A 20,227-nucleotide genomic window follows, 5' to 3' on the forward strand; every position below is an offset into this window, starting at 1 on the left:
CGCCCCCATTCTTCCTTGAACTCTCCCCAACCCGGATTGTTCACATACTTCTTTGTGTTTGCGGACAAAGTAACGAACAATTTCGACAAATTCCATTCCCCGACCTCGCGCGACCGCGAAGCTCCTAATCCCCCGCAGTCGCCCAACGCTACTCGATTCCCACTCCCCATCCATATCTCTAGGCGGAGGCACGACCTAGTCGTTGCTGAAGCTTATACAACCTCGCCATGGCGATGAACAAAATCCGCGGCGCCTTTGCGGTACCTCGGAAAGGAGAGACGTTTGAATTGCGAGCTGGACTTGTGTATGCGGCCCCCTCCACCATGCGCTGGTTACCTCACCATAGCGAATAACGGATGATATTAACTATTACCACAGTTCCCAGTATGCCTACGAACGGTATGTACAGCAGCGAATCCTTCAGTTCGGCCTAGTAGTGTATGGGGAAGACGCGGTATCACTGACAATGTAACAGGAAGGAATCCATTCAAAAGACAATCATGGCCATGACCCTAGGAAAGGATGTTTCAGCCCTGTTCCCCGATGTGCTCAAGAACATTGCTACATCTGATCTTGAGCAGAAGAAATTGGTCTACCTCTATCTCATGTGGGTACCATAGTACAACTGAAGGTGGCTACGTATGCTAATCGGTCGAATCTCACTTTCAGGAATTATGCCAAATCGCACCCTGATCTATGTATTCTTGCCGTGAACACCTTCGTACAAGACTCGGAAGACCCTAACCCACTGGTTCGTGCGCTGGCAATCCGCACCATGGGTTGTATTCGGGTGGACAAGATAGTGGACTACATGGAAGAACCTCTGCGCAAGACCCTCCGAGACGAGTCGCCATATGTCCGCAAGACCGCTGCGATTTGTGTGGCTAAACTTTTCGATCTGAACCCGACAATGGCAATTGAGAACGGATTCTTGGAGATGCTCCAGGAGATGATTGGAGACCCCAACCCAATGGTCGTGGCCAATTCGGTGACCGCGCTTCAGGAAATTCACTCCACAGCACCCGAGACAAAAGCTCTGCAGATTACTGGCAACACTCTACGGAAGATGTTGATGGCTTTGAACGAGTGCACAGAATGGGGGCGTGTCACTGTTCTCTCAACTTTGGCTGAATATAAGACCTCCGACGTGAAGGAGTCAGAGCACATTTGTGAACGAGTCGCTCCTCAGTTCCAGCACGTTAATGCCGGTGTGGTTCTTGCGGCAGTCAAGGCTGTATTCTTACATATGAAGAACGTCAGCCCTGAGTTGTCAAAGACCTACCTAAAGAAGATGGCTCCGCCATTGGGTATGCTCCTTCGCTCCTATAATTACGCTTTTTTTCGCTAATATTATCTAGTTACATTGGTTTCATCAGCCCCCGAAGTGCAATATGTTGCATTAAGAAACATCGACCTTCTGCTGCAGAAGGAGCCTGACATTCTCAACAAAGAACTCCGTGTTTTCTTCTGCAAATACAATGACCCGCAATATGTCAAGTTCCAGAAACTTGAGATTATGGTGCGCATAGCGAACGACCGCAATGTGGACCAGCTTCTCGCTGAATTAAAGGAGTATGCCCTTGAAGTCGACATGGACTTTGTCCGTAGAGCTGTCCGGGCAATCGGCCAGGTTGCCATCAAGATTGAGAGCGCTAGCGAGCGGTGCGTTAACACGTTGTTGGATCTCATCAACACCAAGGTGAACTACGTCGTTCAGGAAGCGATCGTCGTCATCAAGGACATCTTCCGGAAATACCCTGGCTACGAAGGTATCATCCCGACTCTATGCCAGTGCATTGATGAGTTGGATGAGCCCAATGCTAGAGCGGCAATTATCTGGATTGTTGGAGAGTATGCCGAGAAGATTAGCAACGCTGGTGATATTTTGGGTGGCTTTGTCGATGGCTTCAACGAAGAGTTCTCTTCGGTTTGTTCTTCTCTCCCGGCATACGTTGTCATATTCGCTAACCTCTATATTTAGACTCAATTGCAAATCCTCACATCTGTTGTCAAACTCTTCCTGAAGCGGCCCGAGAAGGCACAAGGGCTGGTGCAACGGGTACTCCAGGCTGCGACATCCGAGAACGACAACCCAGATGTCCGTGATCGTGCATATATCTACTGGCGCCTTCTGTCTAACACGAGTGATTCGAACGCAACAAAGAACATCGTGCTCTCGGACAAGCCCCCTATTGTCACCACCATCCACTCACTGCCACCTGCGCTTCTCGACCAACTCCTTTCCGAACTGTCTACTCTCTCTTCTGTCTACCACAAGCCCCCCGAGCAGTTTGTCGGCCACGGCCGATTCGGTGCTGACGCCGTCATGCGCGCTGCTATCGAGTATGTATTCAATCTCCAGTGTTTGTTGAACGTGTTGTTAACCAATATACAGGGAACAAATCCAGAACGCGCGTGAGAACCCATTGGCTGCGGCTGCTGCTACCGCTGGCGGCACTGCAGCCCCTGCGCAGGGGCAAAACAACGTCGAGAACCTGCTGGACATCGATTTCGACGGCGGTGCTCCTGCCTCCGCCCAAACTGAGCCTTCTGCCGGCATGTCCGGCCTGGAGGGTCTGGCTGGCACCCCCGTACGAGTAGCGTCCCCTGCAGCCGGTACGACAGGCCAAGCAAGCAACAACCTGGATGATCTCTTGGGCGTGTTCGGGGACTCCGGTGCCTCCCAGCCCTCGCCGAGTGGTGGCAGTGCCGACCTCATGAACGGATTCTCTGGGCTTGATCTCTCCGGCAATGCGGGACCTTCTCAAAACAACCAGTCCAAGAAATCCAACGACGACATCTTGTCGCTCTTCTAGAGCAATAGCATTGACGTTATATCCAGGTGTTTCCGCAAGCGAGAATCTGAACTGAACGAGATAGATTGGTGTTTTCTTTTACTTGTTTAATTTTGCTTGCATCTCTACCTAAACGGACTTCAAAAGGCTTTGTACATTTCTGCCTCGAATATCAATTTCTTTTATTGTGATGCTTTTGGACGTAGATTAGATGTATCTTGGCAATGCAGCTTGGCAATGCGGCCCTTGTGTGCGAGTTGATATAGATTGAGAGACATCTATAACATCTCTGCCGAGTACCGTCTAGCCCTATGTCGTGATATCCGAAATAGACTTCCGCTTCTCGGCCGATGCCCACGACTCCACAAAAGCAACGAAAACAAAAAAAGGCCATACACGTTGGCATTGATAGACAAATCTATACCTAGCTAAGTATGTCGTAGTTCAATCAATTGTACATTAGAGCAGAGCCTGTCTAGAAAGATATTATATGTATGTTGTTATATAGGTGGATGTATAATACTAGGTTATCAGCAAACGGATCCCCCCATTCTAACTAGATAGACACCGCACACTCTATAGGCTCCTACAAGTCCAAATCTCCAGAATTGACCCATTGATAAACGATGATTACCAATTTATCAAACCTCGGGAAATTTCCAGTGTGCAAAGCGAAGTGGGCCTCCAGAAGTGTCCCGCTTCCAAGAGAGATAAATGGGGCAGACCCCCGCGAAAGATGTGAACAGTGTAGATTTCCCCAACTTCACAAAATGGCGCAAACAGACTACAAATTCGAAGGCTGGATGGGCCTTGACCCTAGTTCTGCCGAGGGCAACATGGTCTGGCAGGAATTCGAGCCGAAAGAGTGGGAGGAGACTGATGTTGATATCAAAGTCTCCCACTGTGGTATCTGTGGTTCTGATTTACACACTCTCCGAAGTGGCTGGGTATGTTTTCCGTTTGTATCAGCGAGATCTCTGGACGGGAAAGCTCGTTGACATGCAACATTGTATAACATATCCGTATAAAAAAATATAAAACAAACTAACATTCGTCACAGAAACCCACCGACTACCCCTGCTGCGTCGGTCACGAGATTGTCGGCACAGCCGTGCGAGTAGGTAGCAAGGTCTCCAACATCCAGATCGGCGACCGCGTCGGTGTCGGCGCACAGAGCGGGTCCTGCCTTGGCTGCCTAGGTCCTTGCGAGGAGTGCTCATCAGGCGTGGAGAACTACTGCAGCAAGAGGTTCGTCGGCACGTACAACAGCATCCACTACAATGGTGGTAAGTCGTACGGTGGCTATGGGCGGTACAACCGTGTGCCTGCCCACTTCGCTATCAAGATCCCCGATGCCATCCCGTCGGCTCATGCTGCACCTATGCTGTGCGGCGGCGCCACCCTCTACAGCCCGCTCAAGCAAAACGGCTGTGGACCTGGCAAGCGCGTGGGCATTATTGGTGTTGGAGGTCTGGGTCACTTTGGTGTCCTGTTTGCTAAGGCTATGGGGGCTGATAAGGTTGTTGCTATCTCCCGGAAGCTGGCTAAGAAGGAGGATTCGCTGAAGATGGGAGCTGATCTTTACATTGCGACTGATGATGAGCCGGAGTGGGCTACGGCCAATTCCCGGTCTTTGGATTTGATTGTTTCCACTGTGTCATCTACTAAGATGCCCTTTAACGATTACCTTGGTCTTCTGAAGACTGGTGGATCGTTTGTGCAGGTCGGTCTTCCTGAGGATGGTGGACTGTTCGCTCCTGTTAGAAGTTTGATGCGCTGCATCAAGCTGTCAAGCTGCCATGTTGGTAGCCCTGACGAGATCCGAGAGATGTTCGAGCTTGTTGCTGAAAAGGGAATCCGCCCCTGGGTGGAGGAAATCCCGATGAAAGATGCAAACAAGGCGATTGTGGATATGGAGGATGGAAAGGCCCGCTACAGATTTGTGTTGGTCAATGATGAGTAGAGACCTGTAAATAGAACAAGATTAGAATATAGAGATGAGCCCCACGAATGAAGAAGGATTAAAGGATTTCAAAATATAAAATGTACAGTATGAGTATGCACGTGTGAGCCAATCAAATCACGCACGTGAAGGCCGTTCTCGGAGGCGCTAATCTGTTTTTGGATGCTCAGATTTCCCCCGCGGTGGGATGAATCATCGGCGACTTCCTCTTCTCTACTTCGGTTTCAAGGAATTTCTATTGACTCAATTGACTTTCTCACCATGTCTCCTACACTGTCACAACAATACCTAAGTACTCGCGGTGCTGAGTCCGGGGTAAGTGGGAAAATAACTGCTCTAAGTTCCATTAGGAACATGTTATTAACCAATCTGTCTCTGTAGAGAAGCTTTGAAGATGTTGTTCTTCAAGGCTTGGCCTCAGATGGCGGTCTTTTCATCCCAGAGGAAATGCCTACTCTCCCTAAATCGTGGGAGACCGAATGGCGGGATCTGAGCTTCGAGGATTTGGCGCTCGAAATCATGTCTCTCTATATCTCTACAGACGAGATTCCCCGAGAAGATCTTAAGAGCATTATCTACAAGTCTTACTCGACTTTCCGTCACCCCGAGCGCACTCCTTCTGTCCTCCTCGAAAAGAACCTCTACTTGCTGGAGCTATTCCACGGTCCGACCTTTGCGTTCAAGGATGTTGCGCTGAGCTTCCTCGGAAACCTGTTCGAGTATTTCCTTGTTCGGAAGAACGTTGGAAAGACCGGCAAGGACAGACACCACCTGACCGTTGTCGGTGCTACTAGCGGTGACACTGGCTCAGCTGCTATCTATGGCCTTCGCGGCAAGAAAGACGTGTCGGTATTCATTCTCTTCCCTGATGGCGGCCGCGTCTCGCCTATCCAAGAGAAGCAAATGACAACAATCTTGGACCCTAATGTTCATAATCTTACTGTGGCGGGCTCGTTCGACCACTGCCAGGATATCGTCAAATCGCTTTTTGCTGACGAAGACCTTAACTCCACCCACAACATCGCCGCTGTCAACAGCATTAACATGGCTAGAATTTTGGCCCAGATCACCTACTTCTTCTACTCCTACTTCTCCCTCATCAAGTCCCCCTCTTATGCCAAGGATTCCAAGGTCCGAGTGGTTGTCCCCTCCGGCAACTTCGGCGATATTCTTGCCGGTTGGTTCGCCAAGCAGATGGGTCTTCCCCTCGAGAAGCTGGTGATTGCCACTAACGCAAATGACATTCTCGACCGCTTCTTCCGTAGCGGCGGCCACTACACTAAGAAAGCCCTCGGCGCCCCCTCCGACCACGGCGTGAAGGAAACCCACAGCCCAGCCATGGACATCCTCGTTAGCAGCAACTTCGAGCGCCTCCTCTGGTTCCTCTCCTACCAAACATCCAAGGGCGACGAGGCCGAGCGCCGCAAGATCGCCTGCGAGAGCGTCAGCGGGTGGCTCAACCAGCTCAAGACTGATGGTGGCTTCCAGGTCCCCACCGCCGTCCTCGAAGCCGCCAAGGTCGATTTCGAGAGTGAGCGCGTCAGCAACGAGGAAACTATCGCTATGATCCGTGATATCTACAAAACCTCCTTCCCCAAGGGTCTTGGCCCCGGCTCTGCCAAGAGCTCCAAGACCGGTGGTTACATCCTTGACCCTCACACTGCTGTTGGTGTTGCTGCCACACGCCGCTCTATGGCGCGAAACCCCAACGATACTCACATTTCTCTGTCCACTGCCCACCCGGCTAAGTTCGCTAGCGCCGTGGACCTTGCTCTGCGTACCGAGGATGGTTACAACTTCACCGAGATCTTGCCACAGGAGTTCATTGGCCTGGAGCAGCGTGAGAGCCGAGTCACCCCCGTCGGCGAGAGCGCTGGCTGGCAGGGTGTCAAGGAGATTGTCAAGGCGGAGCTCGAACAGGAGCTGCAGGGTTTGCGATAGACCTGAGATCTTCCAAGAGAAAGAAGGCCCATCATGGAACACACTGAGTTGGGAAGATTCAATGGGAGGGTGTGCAGGCTAAAGAAGTCTTCTGTTGTAGTATAAAAATGGTGGAATCGGTTGGTTTTACTGTTTTCTCTCCCTATCTAAATATATGCCTGTTTTTTTTTATTACATAGTCAATATCAAAAGTTCAGAATAGACTATACAAACGTGCTATGTGAAGATATCACAATCATGGAGCCTAATAAGCGTAGTAAATAAGAGAGGAAGATTTCAACTAGAGAGAGCGCTTGTGCATATATTGCGTACAAGACTCTATAGACTCAGGCGTAATGTGAGATATTGTGAGAGACGGATCTAACTACTAATCAGCAGGATTTGGAAATATTCAGTACATCAAGGGAAGAACAAAGTTACCTGGGTGTTTACAACTAATTGAGCTGTTTGGGAATTTTCAGAAAAAAAGACAAATTGACTTTTGATTCAATGCGAATGCGTTCTGAGAATACTAAAATCTTGAAACATATAAGTCAAAGAATCTAAACAGCAAATACTCCATATTACTATTAATATATTTAAAACAAGTCCGAAAAAGTAGACAAAATTCTCGAAGTGACCAAGCAACCGTTCTTCTTTAATCCTCCAGCTGTAGTAAAAGCAGAAGAAGTAATGACGAGCGGGACATAGGCCAGATACTCACAAAAATACTCAAGGTCCCATGAGGTTTCTCTGATCAGCACCACTGAAGACCAAAGAAGCCAGGAACAGATAGGGACCCAGATCTCAATCAAGAGATGGATCGGCCATCGAGGATTCTCAACTGATTTACAGGAGAGCCATGAGGGCAACAACACCAGCAAGGAGGCCAGCGGCGGGCTTGACGTGGGCCGCGGAACCGGTGAACTCGTTGGAGGAGGGGGAGGAACCGTGCTGTCCAGGGGTAGAGGGCTGCTCAGTCTCAGGGGTAGAGGGTTGCTCAGTCTCGGGGGTGGAGGGGTGACCAGCAGGGTGGGTCTCGGCAGGGACGCCGGGCTTGGACTCAGCCGGAACAACGGGAACAACGGGAACAGCAGGCTTGGTCTCAGCAGGGGAGCCGGGAACAGCGGGCTTGGTCTCAGCGGGGGAGCCGGGAACAGCGGGCTTAGTCTCAGCAGGGGAACCGGGGACAGCGGGCTTGGTCTCAGCCGGGGAACCGGGGACAGCGGGCTTAGTCTCAGCCGGGGAGCCGGGGACAGCGGGCTTGGTCTCAGCGGGGGAGCCGGGAACAGCGGGCTTAGTCTCGGCAGGGGAGCCGGGGACAGCGGGCTTAGTCTCAGCAGGGGAGCCGGGGACAGCGGGCTTGGTCTCAGCGGGGGAGCCGGGGACAGCAGGCTTGGTCTCAGCAGGGGAGCCGGGGACAGCAGGCTTGGTCTCAGCAGGGGAGCCAGGGACAGCGGGCTTAGTCTCAGCGGGAGAGCCGGGAACAGCAGGCTTAGTCTCAGCAGGGGAGCCAGGGACAGCGGGCTTAGTCTCAGCGGGAGAGCCGGGAACAGCAGGCTTAGTCTCAGCAGGGGAGCCGGGAACAGCGGGCTTGGTCTCAGCAGGGGAGCCAGGGACAGCGGGCTTAGTCTCAGCGGGGGAGCCGGGAACAGCGGGCTTAGTCTCAGCAGGGGAGCCGGGAACAGCAGGCTTGGTCTCAGCGGGAACAACGGGGACAGCGGGCTTGGTCTCAGCAGGGACACCAGGCTTGGACTCAGCGGGAACAACTGGGACAGCGGGGTGGGTCTCGGCAGGGACGCCGGGCTTGGACTCAGCGGGAACAACGGGAACAACGGGAACAGCGGGCTTAGTCTCAGCGGGGACACCGGGCTTGGTCTCAGCGGGAACAACGGGAACAGCGGGCTTAGTCTCAGCGGGGACACCGGGCTTAGTCTCAACGGGCTTGGTCTCGACGGGCTTGGTCTCAGCAGGGACACCGGGCTTAGTCTCGGCAGGGAAGGTCTCGGCGGGCTTGGAGTGACCGGGAACAATGACCTCTCCGGTGGGCTTCAGAACAGGAGCAGTGGGGCCTGCGGTGGGGCCTTCAGTGCCAGGACGAGTGGCATTGTAGAAGGTCAGGGGCTTCTCGTTCTCGCACTGGGTGCACACGGTGGTCTTGGTGATGGTGATGGTGCTTGTTCCGGTGACGGGAACAGTCCAGGTCTTAGAGCCAGAGGTGATGGTAGACGAGGTGACTAGAGGCGTGGTTAGAATATTAGTTCAAGTGATACGGTTTAGTAGAGATTCTAGGGCTTACCAGGGCAGGTGGTGGTCACGTAAGTGAGAGTCTTGGTGGTACCAGGCTTGACAGGAACGTGGGTGGTGGTGGCATTGCCGTGCGCCGGGACGGTGGTGGTGTGCTCGTACACTGGGGTGGTCGAGGTGGTGCATGGGGTAGTGGTATTTCCGGGCACTGGGATAGTGGTATTTCCGTGCACCGGGATGGTGGTATGCTCATACACCGGGGCAGTGGTGGTGTGCACCGGGGTGGTCGAGGTGGTGCATGGGGTGGTGGTGTTTCCGTGCACCGGGGTGGTGGTATGCTCATACACCGGGGCAGTGGTGGTGTGCACCGGGGTGGTCGAGGTGGTGCATGGGGTGGTGGTGTTTCCGTGCACCGGGGTGGTGGTGTGCTCGTGCACCGGGGTAGTGGTGGTGTGCTCATGCACCGGGGTAGTGGTGGTATGCTCATGCACCGGGGTAGTGGTGGTATGCTCATGCACCGGGGTCGTGGTGGTATGCTCGTGCACCGGGGTAGTCGAGGTGGTGCACGGAGTTGTCCACGACTCACTGGACTTGCTGCTCCAGGAGCCGGTGGTCGAGACGTGCGCGGTAGTCGAGACATGGGGCTCGGTGGTCGAGACATGCGCGGTGGTCGAGACATGGGGCTCGGTAGTCGAGACGTGGTGCTCGGTGGTTGAGAGGTGGTGCTCGGTGGTCGAGACGTGCTCGGCCGGCTTGGACCAGCTCTCACCCCAGCCCTCAGCCTGGGCAGGGGCACCAACGGCAGCAGAGCTCTGGGCGGCAGGACGGATGAAGTCCTCGCCACGGGCCTGCATAATACCGGCGAAGGCCGGGCTGGCAAGAGCCAGAAGAGCAACGGAGTTGATCATTTCGAGAGATCAGTCTTAACCAACAAACTGGAAAGATAACGAGTGAAGCGAATGATAATCCTGAAAGATGGACAGAGATGAACGATCTTATATGCCCTTTTTGAGAAGACTGGTTCCAAGTCATGACGGATAGGGTGCCACGGTCGTGTCCAGGACAGAAAGGTAGACCTGATTCAGAATGTCACCATAAAAAGCCGGATGCAGGTACTAGGACAGCCCAACGATAGACGATAAAGGCACAGATGCAAGGCCATTGGACAAAATTTGTGCAATGATACATTTATCTGGAGAACTCAGATGCAAACGTGACAGACTGTAGTATCATTGGGGTAAGTAGTGCAGGAGATCTCCATCTTCATCCACTAGGGTAACCTAATGCGGAAACATGAGAAGACCTTGGCAATCTCCAGAATCTCTCAGAATCTGGAAAAGGAATAAGCAAATTACTGGTCTGACTGCATATTGCTTCATTTCGGAGAAGAATATTGCTTAATGATTGTTCAAGAATAGCTGTACTTTGGATATATGGCCAGAAAAAGGACCATTATGGAGGTCCAGTGTTAGCAAGGCAATAGGTAGTCGAGAATGTGATGGCTAGGCGATCCTATTCAGACGGGGCCACAATTGATATGTCAAAGTTTCTCTGATTGGTGGTAAGAATCTCTGGAGATGCTTGGCCTCGTAGTGAAAACGTTAATCAAGTCAACCAGAAGCAGCCGAAAAACTCCAAGTACGCATAAGGGTGTTGTTCCCTTGGCCCTCTGGAATGTGGGAATAGTATCCGGCAGAGTGTAAGGGCGTTCCATTGGTAGGTGACACTTTAAAAGAATCTACGAGTGAATCCGAGGTATTCCCGGAGCAAGATCATCCCGGCAGCCTCCCAAAACATCATTTTTTGAGGGATTAAACCAAAAGTGACCCATCGTGACATCGACAACTGTGATCAATGACGGGGACATCTATATCTAGCACTGGGTCAGGTCAGGCCAAGCCTTCACTGCGCAAAGAGGGGGTCTTTGCCGCAAAGTAACAATGGGTTCTCGTTGGAGATCGACGGCGGAGAAGGCTCTAACCAATCTGCGAAGCCTGCACGTTCTTTATTTTGGTGGAAGAGCAGGAAAGTCTAGATGTCATCCAAGGATCCTGGTGGACGAGAGGTACAACATCGAGGTACTGCAGAGATTTTGGTCGCAAACGGCAAGGGGATGAATTTAGTACCTGTAGTACCTCAACATCTTGCGGGGGAGTTCGCGACTGACTATCCCCTGTAAAAGAAACAGTGTAGAGGCAACCTATCCGCTTTCGTTCTTAGACCATCTCTTTTTTGAGACATCACGTGATGTAGGGCTTAGGGCAAACGCGTGCGCGGACGTGGCGCGTGGCGCGTCGCGCCTTCCTGTTTGGGTTCAATTAAGCCCCAGAGAACTTTAGAAAGAGCATTTGCTTCGTCCACTACCAGACTCGCCCGCAATGCCTCACTCCATAACATCTGGCTCTGCGCAGAATGACGACGATATGCCGGATGCCCCTCCAGTCGAGACGTCGACTGAAACTAATGTCAGACTCGAGGATATGTTTAACGACGATGATGACGATGACGAGGAGTTTCCGGCTTCCGGGGATGTGAAGATGGAATCTCCAAAGGAAGAGTGAGTGCTAAGCTCTCTTGTAAAATATCCTTGAACTTGACTGCTGACCGAAACCTCGCAATAGGCCCCCAGCACCTACACCCTCAGGCGTGGATCCAGATATCATGCTCGCCTTCTATCAACGACTTTTCCCATTCCGATACCTTTTCCAATGGCTAAATCATGGAATTGTACCAACGAAAGACTTTGGCAACCGAGAATTTGCATTGACACTGCAAAACGATGCCTATCTCCGATACCAATCATATCCAACTGCGGATCTGTAAGACCTATTTCAACATCTGTTGTCAAATTTCCTTTGAGCTAACACATATGTCCAGGTTCCGGAAAGATATACTTAGGATGAACCCTTCTCGTTTCGAAATAGGACCTGTTTATAGCACGAACCCACGCGATCGCAAAACGTTACGAGGTGGCCAAATGAAGCCAGTCTCTAAGGAATTGGTTTTCGATATTGATTTGACTGATTATGATGACATCCGTACATGTTGTGTCAAAGCGAATATCTGCGCTAAGTGCTGGTCATTTGTGACAATGTCAATCAAGGTTATTGACACCGCACTACGGGAGGACTTTGGGTTTGAACACATCCTCTGGGTTTACTCGGGTCGTCGTGGTGCTCACGCCTGGGTGTGCGATCCCCGCGCACGCAATCTGCCGGACGATCGACGCCGAGCCATTGCTGGTTATCTTGAGATAGTCCGTGGAGGGTCACAAAGCGGGAAGAAAGTCAACATCAAACGGCCACTACACCCCCATATTGTACGCAGTCTTGAGTTGCTCAAAAACGACTTTGCCCGGACCACACTCGGTGATCAGGATACATTTGAAACCGCCGAGCAAGCAGAACGCCTTCTGTCTCTGTTGCCCGACAAGACATTGAACGAATCCCTACGGAGGAAATGGGAATCCTCTCCAGATCGTGCCAGCACCAGCAAATGGGCCGATATCGATTCACTCGCAAAGACTGGTAAGAGCAGCACGCTCAACCCGGCGACGCTTCGAGATGCGAAGCAAGATATTGTCTTGGAATATACCTACCCACGTCTGGATGCCGAGGTCAGCAAGAAGATGATTCATTTGCTAAAAAGTCCCTTTGTTATTCACCCCGGCACTGGTCGTATTTGTGTCCCCATTGACCCTCGAAATGCCGAAAACTTCGATCCTCTGTCCGTCCCGACGGTAATGAACCTGCTCGCCGAGATTGATGAGTATGACGCGAAACATCCTCCCGGCACAGCGGAGGCAGATATCCCAGATGTTGAAGGCAGTGCGATGAATGGCTCCGACATGAAGGGTGGTCGTAAGTTGCAGGACTATGAGAAGACCAGCCTGAAACCTTATATCGATTTCTTCCGTTCATTCATCGCAGGCCTCTTGAAGGAAGAGCGTAATGGCAAGCGTGAACGTGATGACACCGCGTCTGCTGTCAAGGCCGATCCCATGGAATTTTAACCGCACCATGTTCATGTTGATTCCCTTTGCCTAGCTTCGCCTCATAGGATTATGACTTTATGTATTGTTAATTACCTTCACCAACTTCATTTTGGATTTATATCAAGGGATTGCGCTTCTGAGGAGTTGGGGTTTATTATGCATGGAACCGAGTGATTTGCTATCGGTCATCATCGGTCGACATTTATTACCTTGTTCTCGTTTGAATCTACCAATGGAATAAACATAATGACTCAGCCATGGGACTTGTCAACTCGCAAGGTGTGCAAAGTAAGCTAGGGCTAGGAGTAGAGCCATGTAGTAAGTGAAGTGATTGTATATTGGAAATATTGGTACATGTAGTGTCACACGATTAGGTGCATTGAAGCTAACCGTGATATGGAGGCACGAGGGTGATATCTCCATATTAGGCCAACTTCTCATTATCAAAAGGTACTCCCGACAGGATTAGGAGGAAATGAGCCAAAGGTTAAATGGAGTAGTTAATTTAAGCACCAATGAAGTTCTTGACAGCTAAAGGAGAAATATATTGTCAGCATAAGTGTCACAAAAACATTATATGGGAGGGGAAACATACTCTCCAACCAGCGCAAGTACTCCTTCTGCTCCTTGACGGAGATGTAGTCAGGAACCATATTAGCGAACTCGGCGTTAAGGCCACGGTCCTCGAGGTAGCGGTCCCAGAGACCCTGAAGATCCTCATCGAGGTTCTCGAAGGGAGGACCGGCGTAGAGGCTCTGGCGAGTCCAGTCCTTCTCAGCAGTCAGGGACTGAGCGAGCTCAGCCTTAGCGAAGTGGGAGACCTCCTCGATCTGGAACACACCGTCCTGGACAACAGTTTGGATTAAAAGGGCACCGTTGTTAGGTTTCTCAACGGTGATGGTAACACGGGCAGGGAAGCTGGGCTCCGGGTGCTCGATGTCCTCCGAAGCCTCGGCATCCTGGCCGCGGGACTGGTTCTGGAAATCCATCTCATCGGCCAGGGAGGCATCATCAAAGTCCTCTTGTTCGCTGATGTTCTGGATATCGGCAACGGTAAAGCTGACGCGGATGCTAAACAAACATCCGTATTAATATTTATCATCCACATTAAAAGAAAAGAAAAGGCGGAATGGGGTTGTATGGATCGTACTTCTCGGTGCCGAACTTCTTGGTGAGGACAACCTCTTGCTCGCCGGCAACATCCTTCACCTGCCACTCGCCATGCTTAATAGCATCATCGATGGCTTCCTGCTGCTCCTCAAACTCGGGAATTTCGGAAGACTTCTCGTGCTTCAGCTCATCCTCGAGCTTGGCGAGGAGGTCGATATCGACTGTAAAAAGAAAAATCCAAAATTAGCCCAAGGCCACATATAGAGTCCGCCATCAGACAACACCGGATCTCCGCGGACTCTTTCAAATATCAGTCAATGTATCTTACCTTCTGATGAAGGAGCCTTGATGATGCTAGAGGTCGAGAAGGCAGCGTAGGCGGGCTTAGTGGCCTGCTTCCAGGATTGCTGGAAGGCGGGCTTGGGGAATGCTGGACGCAGAGCCGAAGTGGCAATGGAGCGTGAGAAAGTGCGCGGGATAGAGCGGGTGATAGTGCGAAGAGAAAGCATTGTGAATGTGGATGGTTTGAAGTTGATGAAGATGAGAGCTTGGGAAAAAGTAAATGAGCTAAGGTTATTACGAGCGCCAAGACCGGCGCTTCTGTTTTGGCCGACTTTGCGCGGCCATGCAATTTGGTTCTACATTAGGCGAAAAGCATGTATAATTTCAATTGAGTTTCATTGTAGAGGACAGTGAGTAATTTGGGTTGTCAGGTATTCAAATTGTCGACTCGCTCTACTATGCGCACAAACTACTGGATGGAAGGCCTGCCGCATGAGAGAAACTACGTATATAGATGGACAATACAACCGCATTGAATTGAAATGGTATATTCGAGAATATTCGGCTGTACAGAATCTAGAGAAGAATCAATGTACCCATAATGCGCCAACCCAGTCTTTTTGGACACCAGACAAAAAAATATATAGAAAAAGTAATCGTGATCATGACATGCTCTTAGGTGGGAAAGTGGACGGGAGTTTCTCTCCATCTTTTCTGAACCGCATGAACTTAATCGCACTGAGACCCGACCAGTGCCCATTCCAGGTTTTCATTGCAGTCATTGCATATTGATCGCTCAGATCGGGCATCCACAGTCCGGTCGAGAACTCTCGATCCTCGGTTTGCACCCGCTGTTTCAAGGCCTCTTCGCGCTTGCTAGGAGGACGTCCTTTACGGCGCTCTGACTCAAGCTGTTTGATCTCCTCGGTATCGCGGTCAATGTACCTAGTTTGCGTTAATCTTGGGTTCGGTGGCTGATCGGGTGTTACATACTTAGCGACGAAATCGGAAATCTCTTCGGTCGTGAAGGCATCAGTACGGTTTTGGATAGCCTCATGAATGTAATCAATTCGGTCAACTAGTCAAGTCAGCCGGGTATCTTTCAATTGAAATGGGCAGCTGTCGTACTGTATGGTTGTCTTGCACGGTTCACAGTGGCGTTATGGCGGGACAATCGATCGTCGCGAGCACCAGCTTTGCGGAGTCGGTGAGCATCGCGACTGTTCTCGTGAAGCGCATTAGTGGAGCTGCGCTTCTTCGAAATCTGCTTGTGCACTTTTTCCAAAGTAACAGGCATGGTTGCGGGCTGATGACAAGAATTACTCCAAACACTCCGCCGTAGATTTCGATGATAATTTTCGTGGATGCACCGGCATAATTAGGCGGTGACCCCGAAATCACCGCCTTCCCCACTCGAGGAAAGCGCGTCTGCGCGTCCGATATAGGGACATTCCAGGAGTTATTTACTCCCTCTATTCTTTAACTGATATTTGATTTGGACCCTTCATTGTATTCGGTATTCATTAGTCTCCTGCTTTTGAAAATTTCAACTTATGTTATCATCTATTGCCTGAATACGAGGACCCGCCTGTCCCTCGAACGGTGTCCACCATGGGTATTAAAGGTATGTTATCTTGTGACTGTCTAGGGGGAGATGAATTATGATTTTAACGCAAACAAATAGGACTTCACGGGCTTCTCAAGTCGATTCAAAAACCATGTCACATTAAGAATTTCAGTGGGCAAACACTTGGAGTTGATGCATATGGATGGCTGCACCGAGGAACTGTTGCTTGTTCGGTAGATCTGGTCTTGGATAATCCTACTAAGAAGTATGCCTTTTTTTTAGTATACCTTCCCCACGCACTCTTTACTGACAACATTGTCCTATGGCAGACACATTGATTTCGTTCTCAACCGAGTCCGCATGCTTCTTTTCTTTGGGGTTAAACCATACCTCGTCTTTGATGGCGATAATCTACCTAGCAAGGCAGGCACCGAACAGGATCGCCACAGACGACGTCAGGAAAGCAAGGCCCTTGGGCTGGAGCTACAACGGAAGGGACGGATGCCAGAAGCTTACCAGGAGTTCCAAAAGGCCGTTGATGTGACACCCTACATGGCCCGCCAGTTAATTGAAGAACTGAAGCAAATGAATGTGCAGTATGTGGTGGCCCCGTACGAGGCAGATGCACAGCTGGTGTACCTGGAGCAACAGGGCGACATTGATGGAATCATATCCGAGGACTCAGATCTGCTTGTCTTTGGTGCAAAGCGGTTGCTTTCGAAGCTGGACCAGCATGGGGAATGCATTGAGATAAACCGCGCTGATTTTACTGCTTGCCGCGAGGTCAGCTTGGTTGGTTTCAGTGATCTGGACTTCAGAAACATGTGCATTTTGAGCGGTTGTGATTACTTGGCAAATATTCCCAAGCTAGGGCTAAAGACTGCCTACCGGATCATTCGCAAACATCGAAGTGTTGAAAAAGCCCTGCGCATGCTCCAATTTGAAGGCAATTTTCGCGTCCCAGCCGACTACCTTGCCAATTTCAAACAGGCCGAGTTGACCTTCCTTTACCAACGGGTCTTCTGTCACAAATCTCAAAGCCTCGTGACTTTGACACCACCTGACAATGATGTCAATTTGGCCGCACTGCCATATATTGGTGCGGACATGGAGCCGGAAATTGCCACTGGGGTTTCTCGTGGCGATCTGGATCCAACCACTAAGGAACCAATCATCTTGAAGCCACTATTCGCAGGTAGATGGACCCTTGGCATCAATCGCCGTCAGACACTGGGTACTTCTTCCGAGTTGAAGCCAAAGAAGTCCATCAACTCATTCTTTACCCCAAAGAGGACACCGCTGGCGGAGCTGGACCCTAACAGCCTAACTCCGTCTCCGAGCCAGCAACGTCTCCTAGAGCGCAATGAAAACAACAGCTGGCAGGCCAATGCAGCGCCCTTCCGCTCCAACTCAGTCAGGTCCACACCTCTCAGGGCCTTTTCTGACCAAGGCCTCAGCCCTATGGTTCGGAGTGTGGAACGCTCATCTTTTCTGGCCAAGAGTGCAAGAGCGTCGACCTTGCAGTCCACAAAGCGGCAGAGACTCTGCTCTGAGGTTGAAGGGGATTCTCTACCTGCTTGCCTCCCTGCTCGCAGTCGGTTCTTTGCTCCTACTTCTGAACAATCTAGCCCTAGCGGCCAAAAGCTCTGTCGGTCAAAACGGTCACGCAAATCAACGATCGGCGTTTTCTCTGATGAAATAGCAGAAGACATAATGTCCAACATTCCTGATCCTAGTACTCCTGCTGCCCCTGGGCCTGCTGAGTCTAGACCCGAGAGCAACCTTGAGATATCTGGCAAGTCCAGTGAAGTTGAAACCTCTTCCAGCCCTACTTCCAAAAAGCCCCTGATTACAGGAAATGTCGAAGGATCTCATAATAACACTGGGGATACCACACCGAACTCTCCAGGTTTCAATCAGGCTCTTGACTATCACGTTGATCGGCAAAACACGAATGTACTTTCCAAGTTTACTTTTCAAGCAGGGCCAAGGCCCAAAACAACCGCAGCAACTTCTATCATGACCAGGATTCCTGCGATACAGACCTCAACACCCTCGACCCCCAAAAGCCCAGCTGCGATTGCACGGAGCAATGTTTTTCAACGACGCCTAACACCGCTCCAGCGGATGGGACAGTCCGCTCTCAGTCGGTCCAACAGCATCAATATTCCTAATAAACTCCGGGATGCTCAAGCTGCTGAACCTCGGACTGAATTTTCTTCTCCTGTCATAAAGGGATCCTCACTTTCAGGAACCCAAGGTAGCGAAGACCTTATTATCCCAGACAGTGAGGATGAAGATGACGATGACGAGCCCAGCACAGGGCACTCAACTACTCTTGATCTCAAACGCTTTTCTTTCGCCACAAATTAGGCTGCATCTCTATTTGATCACGGAGTATTAGGACAAAACATTGGGTCTTGGTATCTGGGGTAGCATTGGACCACTGGTTTGGTGGGTTCCACTTTGGCGCGTAACTTGTGGTGTTAATACTTTTTTTAATTGGGATTATTGTTTGACATAGCGTTGGTTAGTGTTTGAGAGCAACAACATTGAAAGTCTGAAAATCAAAATGTGCCCAATCTATATGTACAGATTGTAACATCGAGGTACATAGACATAGTGTACTCGGTAGACGGCCCAATATCTAAGAGGCTGGGTCAATCGCGTGGCTTGTAGAAGTGGGGCTAAGGTTATCAGGATCTGCACTAGTATATATCGGGACTAGCTTGATCCAGACTTTTCCCGTGTTAGTTGGCAGAATCACCCACTCAGAAGGCGGTCTGGTCTGGTTACCGGGGAAGCGGGATAGTAAACAAGAGAGCGGTTGGCCCAGCCTCCTAGATTTACTATACTCTTGCCTCATCCCCCAGCCTCCAGAGAGATTTGGAGAATCTGTCAATTAGACGTTGAGTTTTGTGCTGGCTACGATCCCTTCTTCCCCTCCCTTCCATTCTTTCTACACATTCTGTCTCTTTCATATACTTCCCTGTACTACACACAGGCGTCAAGTCATATTCATATCTCTGACCCATCTGGATAATCCACTCTAGGACCCAGATTCCACAATATTAGCAAATATTTTGGATATTTTTTTTGAAGTATTGTCAGCATTGAATACGTTCTGAACCATCCGATCTTTATCCTGCGCTCCACATTCTTCATCTACATTCCATTCCAACGATCTCGATTTCGCTTCACTTGTCAACTCAATTAGACGAATCACCAAGTGCGCCACCGAGTGTACAGTTGAATTCTGAGATCGCATTCAGTTCAGGAAACTCCTTCTCGGAGACCCGAGAAGCGAGTCAACAAAAAAGTACAGGAGTTTGACCCTGAAGTGGTCATAGTTGAACACAATGGCTGCTGGCTTTGCTCAAAGATGGGCCCGTAAGTGACGACATACCAAGAGAACACAATAGTATTGTTACTAATTTCCCATTCAGGATTCCTTCCAATGATCGGGTACCACCATGTGTTGATGCTTATCATAGCAGTTGCTATCATCTTATTATGTGAGTGCCTATCCCGCCCGTTACTCTCCCTGCAGGAATGCAGCTAACAAATTGTAGCACTGCTGTTGGCCGGCTGCTCTTCCTCATCACCGCAAATCCCTAATATCTTCCTTATCTCTCTATACTATGAAAAGTACAACCCCATAAGGGATCTCGCACAAGTCGACCCGGGTGTTGTGACTGCCATCTCCAACATTGTCGGCGGCGCAGAGATGGAAGTTCGAGTGGGATACTTTGGTATCTGTGTTCAGCCTGATCACGGCTCTTTTATTTGCAATGCCAATGCGACGGCGCTGGCCGAGATTGTCACTGTGGATCAAGATCCGCTGAACCTGATCTGGGTCGCCTCGACTTTTAAAGATGCCGTTGTTTTCCCATACCTCCTGTGAGTAGCCTGCGTTTTATTCTTGCTAGACAACACTAATGCTCGTGTAGGATTGTTGCTGTCATTCTCGCATTCTTCTGCTTCATCATTCTGGCGACATTCCCTGGCTGGCACGAGGAGATCGACGAGACTGGATCGGAGCGTGACGTCAAGCCTTTCCCCTCGCGCCCCGTCTGCCAGGTTGCGCTAGCCCTCATTTTCGTCTCCTCTGTGTTTGTCCTTGTGTCAGTACTGTGGCAGCACACAGCATCTGTCGCTGCCAGTACGATAGCCCAAGACATGGGCAATGGAAGTGTAAGGAGCGGTGTTGGCTCTTCTGCAATGGTACTTGGCTGGTTTGGCTTTGTCCTACTGGTCATAGTAACTGTTGGCTTGCTGATCATGATCTTGAGTCTTCGTTTGCTCCACAAACTGACCGATGATGCATAATCGAATCGATTCATCGTCAG

At 50.5% G+C, this 20,227-nt stretch overlaps 9 protein-coding genes across 9 annotated transcripts; 6 read left to right on the top strand and 3 right to left on the bottom strand.

Annotated features, from left to right (window-relative positions):
* Nucleotides 1–227: 227 nt before the first annotated feature.
* N7479_000667 (putative AP-1 adaptor complex subunit beta) lies at nucleotides 228–2,816 on the top strand (the record flags this gene model as incomplete). Its single annotated transcript, XM_057248365.1, has 7 exons — nucleotides 228–304; nucleotides 379–399; nucleotides 476–607; nucleotides 670–1,307; nucleotides 1,359–1,927; nucleotides 1,982–2,343; nucleotides 2,396–2,816. 7 exons carry the CDS (start codon nucleotides 228–230, stop codon nucleotides 2,814–2,816), a joined length of 2,220 nt encoding a protein of 739 aa, XP_057112797.1.
* Nucleotides 2,817–3,565: 749 nt separating this feature from the next.
* N7479_000668 (NAD(P)-dependent alcohol dehydrogenase) lies at nucleotides 3,566–4,758 on the top strand (the record flags this gene model as incomplete). The annotated part of the gene is made up of 2 exons (XM_057248366.1): nucleotides 3,566–3,742; nucleotides 3,856–4,758. 2 exons carry the CDS (start codon nucleotides 3,566–3,568, stop codon nucleotides 4,756–4,758), a joined length of 1,080 nt encoding a protein of 359 aa, XP_057112798.1.
* A 261-nt stretch (nucleotides 4,759–5,019) lies between these two features.
* N7479_000669 (threonine synthase THR4) lies at nucleotides 5,020–6,699 on the top strand (the record flags this gene model as incomplete). The annotated part of the gene is made up of 2 exons (XM_057248367.1): nucleotides 5,020–5,073; nucleotides 5,140–6,699. 2 exons carry the CDS (start codon nucleotides 5,020–5,022, stop codon nucleotides 6,697–6,699), a joined length of 1,614 nt encoding a protein of 537 aa, XP_057112799.1.
* Nucleotides 6,700–7,527: 828 nt separating this feature from the next.
* Nucleotides 7,528–9,833, bottom strand: cspA (putative cell surface protein; the record flags this gene model as incomplete). The annotated part of the gene is made up of 2 exons (XM_057248368.1): nucleotides 7,528–8,915; nucleotides 8,978–9,833. The coding sequence occupies 2 exons, from the start codon at nucleotides 9,831–9,833 to the stop codon at nucleotides 7,528–7,530; spliced, it is 2,244 nt and encodes a 747-aa protein (XP_057112800.1).
* Nucleotides 9,834–11,303: 1,470 nt separating this feature from the next.
* On the top strand, nucleotides 11,304–12,937 carry N7479_000671 (DNA primase subunit PRI1; the record flags this gene model as incomplete). The annotated part of the gene is made up of 3 exons (XM_057248369.1): nucleotides 11,304–11,482; nucleotides 11,547–11,744; nucleotides 11,803–12,937. The coding sequence occupies 3 exons, from the start codon at nucleotides 11,304–11,306 to the stop codon at nucleotides 12,935–12,937; spliced, it is 1,512 nt and encodes a 503-aa protein (XP_057112801.1).
* A 487-nt stretch (nucleotides 12,938–13,424) lies between these two features.
* On the bottom strand, nucleotides 13,425–14,538 carry N7479_000672 (MAM33 family protein; the record flags this gene model as incomplete). Its single annotated transcript, XM_057248370.1, has 4 exons — nucleotides 13,425–13,450; nucleotides 13,515–13,990; nucleotides 14,070–14,250; nucleotides 14,358–14,538. The coding sequence occupies 4 exons, from the start codon at nucleotides 14,536–14,538 to the stop codon at nucleotides 13,425–13,427; spliced, it is 864 nt and encodes a 287-aa protein (XP_057112802.1).
* A 435-nt stretch (nucleotides 14,539–14,973) lies between these two features.
* N7479_000673 (translation machinery-associated protein 16) lies at nucleotides 14,974–15,608 on the bottom strand (the record flags this gene model as incomplete). Its single annotated transcript, XM_057248371.1, has 3 exons — nucleotides 14,974–15,256; nucleotides 15,305–15,389; nucleotides 15,440–15,608. The coding sequence occupies 3 exons, from the start codon at nucleotides 15,606–15,608 to the stop codon at nucleotides 14,974–14,976; spliced, it is 537 nt and encodes a 178-aa protein (XP_057112803.1).
* A 314-nt stretch (nucleotides 15,609–15,922) lies between these two features.
* On the top strand, nucleotides 15,923–18,251 carry N7479_000674 (putative exonuclease; the record flags this gene model as incomplete). The annotated part of the gene is made up of 3 exons (XM_057248372.1): nucleotides 15,923–15,935; nucleotides 15,996–16,143; nucleotides 16,208–18,251. The coding sequence occupies 3 exons, from the start codon at nucleotides 15,923–15,925 to the stop codon at nucleotides 18,249–18,251; spliced, it is 2,205 nt and encodes a 734-aa protein (XP_057112804.1).
* Nucleotides 18,252–19,237: 986 nt separating this feature from the next.
* Nucleotides 19,238–20,207, top strand: N7479_000675 (Fig1 domain-containing protein; the record flags this gene model as incomplete). The annotated part of the gene is made up of 4 exons (XM_057248373.1): nucleotides 19,238–19,268; nucleotides 19,325–19,393; nucleotides 19,451–19,778; nucleotides 19,829–20,207. The coding sequence occupies 4 exons, from the start codon at nucleotides 19,238–19,240 to the stop codon at nucleotides 20,205–20,207; spliced, it is 807 nt and encodes a 268-aa protein (XP_057112805.1).
* Between the last annotated feature and the right edge of the window lie 20 nt (nucleotides 20,208–20,227).

Source organism: Penicillium vulpinum, assembly GCF_028829585.1.
Source record: "Penicillium vulpinum strain IBT 29486 chromosome Unknown utg000001l_segment0_segment0, whole genome shotgun sequence".
Taxonomy (NCBI): Eukaryota; Fungi; Ascomycota; class Eurotiomycetes; order Eurotiales; family Aspergillaceae; genus Penicillium; species Penicillium vulpinum.